The sequence below is a fragment of the Sinocyclocheilus grahami genome, unplaced genomic scaffold, assembly GCF_001515645.1.
Source record: "Sinocyclocheilus grahami isolate Dianchi unplaced genomic scaffold, SAMN03320097.WGS_v1.1 scaffold162.1, whole genome shotgun sequence".
Taxonomy (NCBI): Eukaryota; Metazoa; Chordata; class Actinopteri; order Cypriniformes; family Cyprinidae; genus Sinocyclocheilus; species Sinocyclocheilus grahami.
Window position 1 is genome coordinate 208,106 of NW_015505341.1, and position 7,657 is coordinate 215,762.

The 7,657-nt window shown below is 37.2% G+C and overlaps 1 protein-coding gene across 2 annotated transcripts; it reads right to left on the reverse strand.

Annotated features, from left to right (window-relative positions):
• Window positions 1-6: 6 nt before the first annotated feature.
• LOC107592988 (transformer-2 protein homolog beta-like) lies at window positions 7-6,657 on the reverse strand. Of its 2 annotated transcripts, none has more exons than XM_016282570.1 (8): window positions 6,471-6,657; window positions 4,865-5,010; window positions 3,062-3,227; window positions 2,783-2,971; window positions 2,016-2,131; window positions 1,771-1,860; window positions 449-522; window positions 7-267 (listed from the first exon to the last, which is right to left on the reverse strand). In XM_016282570.1, the coding sequence occupies exons 1-8, from the start codon at window positions 6,501-6,503 to the stop codon at window positions 257-259; spliced, it is 825 nt and encodes a 274-aa protein (XP_016138056.1). In that variant the 5' UTR covers window positions 6,504-6,657; the 3' UTR covers window positions 7-256. The 2 variants fall into 2 exon arrangements, with proteins under 2 accessions (XP_016138056.1, XP_016138055.1); XM_016282569.1 differs by having other exon boundaries at window positions 1,762-1,860.
• Between the last annotated feature and the right edge of the window lie 1,000 nt (window positions 6,658-7,657).

The following is a 7,657-nucleotide window of genomic DNA, read 5'->3' on the forward strand; positions in this document are numbered from 1 at the left end:
GTGTGTGAGCAGGACATTGTATCATATAAAATAAATGCAAGTTCAGCATTAGATCAGAAACTTAAGGGGAAAAAAAAAAATTCAACTGTGCAAAAATATTTAAACTACTGAAACATCCAGACCGGTCAAAGACATGAAACCTTTAGGCAAGAAATCAAAGGGATTGAGTTTAAAGTCCATCCAAACTCATGCCACCAGAAATAAACATCTACGTCATCAACATCTTCATAGAGGGCGAGAGGAGTCATACATCACTTCAGTAATGACCTGTAAAAACAAATAAAGGTTTTCTAAATATGTTGTTCTTGTTTTTTTTTAACATACATTTGTCACAAATCACCAGAGCACTTACACTGTGTTGAGCTTAAGCACTCTTCAAACATAAAGCCAGGAAAACCATACAAGTGACTTTCATTGAAGTTTGTGGTAGCGTTTGTGCAGTACTTACGAGGGGAGTAGGAGCGAGAGCGTGATCTTGACCTGTATGGTCCTCGGCCGTAGTAGGGAGAGGGGGATCTTCTCCTGTGAACAGAAAGCTGAGATTTAATGGAAACGCCAGCATCTACAGATCACAACAAAGAAGCGGCATTCAAAACTGTACAATAGCAAAACATTTTAAAAGTTAAAAGGCATATAGCATATGCTACATGTGAAAAAATAGCTTGCTGTATGAACTGAACTGATGTAGTATGCAGTCTGTAGGACCAGGGCTCAACAGCAAGGATAAGCTGATGTTCTGGGGCAAGTGTGTGAGTGTTTCAGGCTAGTTGCATAGACTGTCACTTGACCTATTTGACCAGTGGTGCTCATCAACTCTACACTTTACTTTGAATTATCTTATACATATTGTTTTATATGCCATACAAACTTTTTAATTTGTGTCTTTCTAAAAATCTACTGAATATAATTTCTGTAAAAGTTATCATCGTACTGATATTTAGCTTTCTAACATGGATAAGCATGGTCAAAATGGTAAAAAAATATATATATTTGTGGTATTCCTGTAAGCATTTACTAATTATAAATTAATAAAAATAAAATTTTACCAGCAAAAGAGATTTATGAATTTATAGCTGCATAGCCTCCAGATATTACTACCAATTAAAAACCTTAAATAAATGTATCATACAATGTTTGCAAAGAAAATGTATATTGAAAGAAGTATTTTATGCTCAGCAAGGCTGCATTTATTACATCAAAAATATTTAAAAACATTTTAATTGTAATGTTATTTGACAATATTAAATCATTTGATTTTAATACACTTTAAAACAATTTATTCCTGTAATGACCAAGCTGAATTTTCAGCAGCCATTACTCCAGTCTTCAGTGTCACATGATCCTTTAGAAATGATTTGCTGCTCAAGAAATTTGTTATCACTGTTGAAAACCGTTGTGCTGCTTAACATATTTAATTCAGGATTCTTTACTAAACAAAGTTCAAAAGACCAGCATTTATTTGAAAATTGCGTAACATTATAAATCACTTTTGATCAATCAAAAGCATCCTTGCTGAATAAAAGAATTACTTTAAAAAAAAAAAAAAAAAAACACACACAACTAAATAGTTTAATGGTGGCATGGTAGTGTGTTTAACATTATACTGCATATATAACATCAAATGTCTTGTAGTGAAATGAGTAACACAATCAGCTGGTTAAGCACAAATCTAATCTACTGGCCCAGCAGAGAGGACTCATTGTTGAGCCATGCAGGATGTCACTACAAACACATACAGACTGTTGAACAATAGAGGATCACCTGTATGACCTGCTGTTGTAGTAGTCACGATCATCATATCCACGCTCATAGCCTCGATCACAGGAATCACGGCGACGGCTTTCACTCGGGCCACCACCACTGCACAAGAGAAAAAGATGATCATTGAAATACACAACACTGATCAAGACTATTTACCATGAGAGAAATATTCAGTTATCAGTGTTTATCATCTAGAACATTCAGATGGGTTATTTGAGTGTGTGATTAAACAGACCGCAAGGAATCTGACTCACTATGTTGGTCTGCCCATATATATTCCTGGAGTAGGTGTGTGTGGCCTCTTGGTAATCGAGTAGTCGACTCTGATTCTGCGGCCATCTAGCTCCATACCATTTGCACGCTCCTTAGCCTAAAACCAAAAGAGACCAGAATAACCCATACTGAGCACACAACAATATTCTTTCTGCTTAAGGACATTAATCCCAGGTATGTCTCTAATGGTGGACATAAAACAGCTGCGAGAACAGTACATTCAAAACAGTACCAAAAAAAAAATAATGCAACTTTGCTGCTGACAAACCAGTGTTTTCAATTATGCAGCATACTACAATCAATACACAAGCATACAAGTGACTAACTCAAATCTGCTGAACATTTACTCATCTATAGGCTATCCAAGATCTAGAGGAGTTCTTCATCTGTTCATCAGAACAGATTTGGATCAATTTAGCATTACTTGCTCACCAATGGATACATTGTAGTGAATCAGAATCATCAGAATGAAAGTTCAAACAGCTTTTTTACTGGAGAAAGCAGTATTATGGATAGAGGACTCGTATTTTTGGGTGAAATATTCCTTTAACCTTCCGAATCAAGCAATTGGAAAAACCTTTAAAACTGTCAATTAGTGATTTCAGCAAAGGCAGAGCATTCTCATTTCTTGTATGAACAAAAACAACTTTTCGCTTTATGGAAATTCATACAAATGACAGCTGCAGTTTATTAACTTTATCATATTTCGCAGCTAAATTGCATGTTACTATTCAGCTGGAAAATTCACCTCTTTTGAATCTTCTCTGTTCTCAAAGTAGACAAAAGCAAAACCCCTGGAGCGTCGAGACTGCTGGTCGTACACAATGCTGACATCACTCAGAGGGCCAAACTTGGAGAAGACCTCCCTTAGGTCTCTCTCTGTGGTGTACAGGCTCAGGCCAAACACTCCCAGGCAGCTGTTTGGGTCTGGGTTTGTCTAAAGGTGAAGAAAACTTTACAGATCACAATACAGCGCTCCAAAAATACTGCAAAAAACATCAGGTATGGAACTGACTCATTGTCTCACCCGGTCTCCAAGGTGACGTCTCCGGTTGGACATGGGAGAATGACTATGACTGCGGCGGTGATGGTGTCCGCTGCTGTATGAGCGGCTGCGTGAACGTCGCCGGCGAGAATGAGAGCGTGAACGGGAACGACTGTAATGTCGGCGAGAACTCCGATGGGAACGAGACCTGCAGAAGTATGGAGTAAAATGAAAAAGAGCAACGTAAAAGGCAACAGACTTGGAGTCTATCAAGTTACCAACTAATGAGTCCTGTCTTAAAGGGGTCATATGATGCTTTTTTAAAGATCATTATTTTGTGTATTTGGTGTAACAGAATATGTTGACATGCTTTAATGTTCAAAAAACACATTCTTTTTCAAATACTGTACATTATTGTAGGTCCTCTATGCCCCACCTCTTAGGGCAAACGCTTAGTTTTCTACAAAGTCCCTCCTTCCGACAAGCACAGTCTGCTCTGATTGGCCAGCTGACCCAGTGCATTGTGATTGGCCGAGCACCGCAAGCAATCGCGAGCTTCATCTTTCAAAATAAATGTAAAGACAGAGCCCGAAAGGGGAACAGAGTCGCGTGACAGACACAGTGATGAAGCTGGTATGTGTGCAGTACACAAGCCACGGTTAAGACAGCTGACTCCACTGTGATGTGAGTTCCCCCCTCTCCCCCTCCCTCTCCCTCTCTCTCTCTCTCTCTCTCTCTCTCTCTCTCTCTCTCTCTCTCTCTCGCTCTCTCTCTCTTAGACCAGAACCTCCAGCTTCAATTTCATTATATATCAAGTTCCCACTAACGCATGTCAAACTGCAGAGTGCTTAAAATTGTAGTCCTGGGTGGGGGAACATTTTTTATATCTGGCCTAAACACCGTTTCTACTTTTAACCGGAAAGCAGCAGGTGTGACTTCCACTCTGCCGACTCGAAGTACTGTGAATTCCACTAGTAGCTGAGCCACGAGGCCATTTCAAGAGTTTCAAATGACATGCAATTTTGGACTTAATCAAAAGCAACACAACTGCTTCCCTATGTAAAAAAATAAATAAATAAAAAAATAAAAAAACTTTTGCAAACATATACATGTACATATGTACATATATACATATATATATATACACACAACATGAATGAAATAATGGGGGGGGGGGGGGGGAACAAACACTCATTTTGTGCAGAAAAAGAAAAATCTTTCAAATACAATAGTTCTTATACCCCTAAAATCTAATGATACGAATCCATTTCAGTCTCGTTTACGGTAAAGCGGATCAAAATTAAGTAAAATTTTTATTAAAACAAGTAGATATCTGCCAATTGACTCATAAAAATCTACTTGAAAGGGAACAAGTTTTCATATGCCTTTGTTATTCATACGCCTTTATTTATTCTTGTTTTAAATATACCCAATGTTATTGAATTTTTCAAGACTTCATTTTACACTTCCAAGTAAATGATTTTATGTCCCAAGAAAATGTATAGTAAAAGGTATAGTTGTTTTTTTGCAATGCATGCAACATTTAATGCTTTACATTTATCAATTTAAAATGTTCTGCTCTGATTTAAGACCCTTTGTAATGCTTTAAATTGTGGAAGGGTGAATTAAGGCTTTTTAAGACACACAAAGAAACTCAATAATACAGTTTTACAATAATATAAATTTTACTAGTATTTTTACTTGCTTTCCTGTAGTAGTTTTTTTATATTGTAAATCACTTTGTGTCAAGGTTCTATACAAGTTTATTATTAGTTAAGAACAAGGATGAAGACCCTTGCTTTCCCATGCAGGTTGTTTGATCTCAAAAAGACTAGAAATATTCACCTAGTCTTGGACCTGGAGCGAGAACGGGACTTCGAGCGAGAGTGGTGGGATCCCTTTTTCGACCGAGCAGGTGAGCGTTCCGGCGAGCGACTGGCTGACTTAGCAGATCCTCTAGGACTTGGGCTCCTAGAGGTTGAACGGGACTCCTAAACCAACCACATCCAAATCATGTTTGAGCCAGAAAACATGGTCATACTGAGAATATTTGCTGAATACTGAGAACTAATTATTGTGTGCATATAAGTGAGTTTGAGACCATTCTAGACTAGGATAATATGCAGTGATGATGGCCTTTTCCCTGCAAGTTCATGAACTAGTGTTAATAGTGTAAATTTACTTTGAAGCACTTACAACATAGGAATTTGCAGTTTTTTGACATGTAATGCATCAGATTATATGAAAATAACTAGCTGTAAATCTGTCATGCTACAGGACAATAGTAACTATTGCAATACAAATGGACAACAGAATATTTATGCATGCACGCATGGTACAAACATACTAAGAGTTACTTAGCGCTGCGATCTTATCCCAGATAACTTCTGATCTTAACTTCATAACACATCTTTTCTTCTTTCTTCAGTTTCAATTTCATTTCTGACTTCATTCCTCTTCCCCCATTTCTCTCACTGCCCATAAATGCTATATGGGAACTTCTTTTGCTCCAAAAATTAGCATGCACTGAAAATTCAGCTTCAAATTATTCGCATTAACAACTTGACATTTGACTTCGTCCAGATTTCTCTTCTTCCAACCTTAACCTTAACAAAAAAGAAAAGGATGAAGAATGTATAAACACTGGACATCACAACCAATAATCCTATCGTTTTATCAGTGTGGGAAAAACATTATAGATGAACCAACAGAAATGAAAAGTGAGCTGAAATATCCATCATGAAGAACAATAAGATACTTTCAGGTGCATCCTGAGCCTTATGCATGCACGCAAAAGCAATTACAAACAAATACTTACATATTTACAGTAATTTAAGCCAACCAGAAGGATGTTAAAGGACGATCCTGATATGCATACACACATCAAGTCTACTGTTATGTTATTAAACTAATAAAAGAGTAATGTCGTTGTAATATTAAAAGTGCACGTGATTTTGAAACTAATTTGCATTTTGTGCATACATGAATAGCTTTGAGGCTCAGGATGACCTTCTCTCATGTATTAGCAGCAAGAAATACTCAGACAGGTTATATCGATTTAATAAAACATGCAAGGAAAAAAACAACACTTAGTAGAGACAGTTAAATATTTAGTTTACTAGTGAAAAAGCAGAAACTGAAAGGCAAATAAAGGTCTTTCTGATCTGAAGCACGTAGTCTGTCTGCTAGCACTGAAGTTGGCTAACTGGTTGCTTGATTTCGACACAAATCCATATCAAGTTATTTAATTTTATGACATTTTCAGAAATTATAAAAGTAAAGGCATAGAGTCCATCATTGCATTAGCACAATACTAAGTAATCCGATTTTACACAATGAATGAAGCCTGTCTGACTCGCTCCTGCTGGCTAGCATACAACATGGAGGCCATTTCTAGAAGAAACATGGAAGGGCGCGTGCAAAAAGAAAAGACTGTAAAAATACTACATACCCGCTCCACGAATTCCTTCTCAGCGTCACTCATTGTTGTTTAGTATGTATTGCGCTGCAATGGTAACGCTGTGAGAGAAAGCACAGATAGTGAAACACAAACAGAACGCCCAGACGCACAACCAGATCGACCGTCTGGTAATGAACGCCTTCCTCGGGCGTGTCGTAGAGGCTTTAGAAACCAGCACTCCCACTCGCGCGGCCAAGAAACGGCCGCAAGAGGGCGTCGGAAATACTACACACAGGTAAAAGCTTCTCAAAGCATACATCTGTAATAAACATGTGTCTTACACAAACAGACTTTTATTCAATTCATTTTACATAGAGCAGAGGTTAAAAAAAATCCCCAGAACAAATCCGATCCGACTGTCAACGGCTCTGCTGGCATCCAATGCGGAGTGGCTGTTCTTCATAAGAAAGACTCTTTACTACTCAGTAAGTAAGCAAGGAGCTGATTGGCCGAAATATAATAGAGGATATCTGTGCAAGACATCGATTGGACGGCACTGATAGTAATTTTTCCCGCGTTCAGTACACTAGAAAATATATGAATGGAAAACTGCTGCATGGCAGTGAGTTGAATTGTATTTCCCGCGGTTTTCTTCACTTGACTTTGTTTGGAGCAGAGGTATACTCAAATACTTATTTAATTGCTACACTTACAAATAACCATTCTGCTGCCTTAGTGTTTGTTTTGTTTTATACGCAACAGTAAACTTGCACATGTCATTTTTTTACTCGACTCCTATTTTAGAAAAAAAAAGCAGTGGTGAAACCAAACAGATGTGGATATTACTAATAAAAACAAAAAGCGTATCTTTTTGTTATTATTATTCTACATAACCAAATTCACACACACGTATTCTTAGTGTTTTTCTATAAATAATTTTTTTTATTAAATTACATTAAAGTGGAAAATAATTGTAGAATATTCCACGTTGCTACATTTGGCGAGTAGAAAAGCCCATGTGCATTTGTATATTGATAATATAAATAATGCCGTGAGAATAAGAATAGGCTGTTGCATGATGATTTTTTTAAATGTAGCCACTTTTTAGACTCTAAAGTAGCTGCTAAATGTCATTTAACTAGAACAAAAGTCATACCAGAGTTTCAAGTAGATGGCTAAGACACAAAATTGCATTTTTGTGTTTGTATTTCCCGCGGTTTTCTTCACTTGACTTTGTT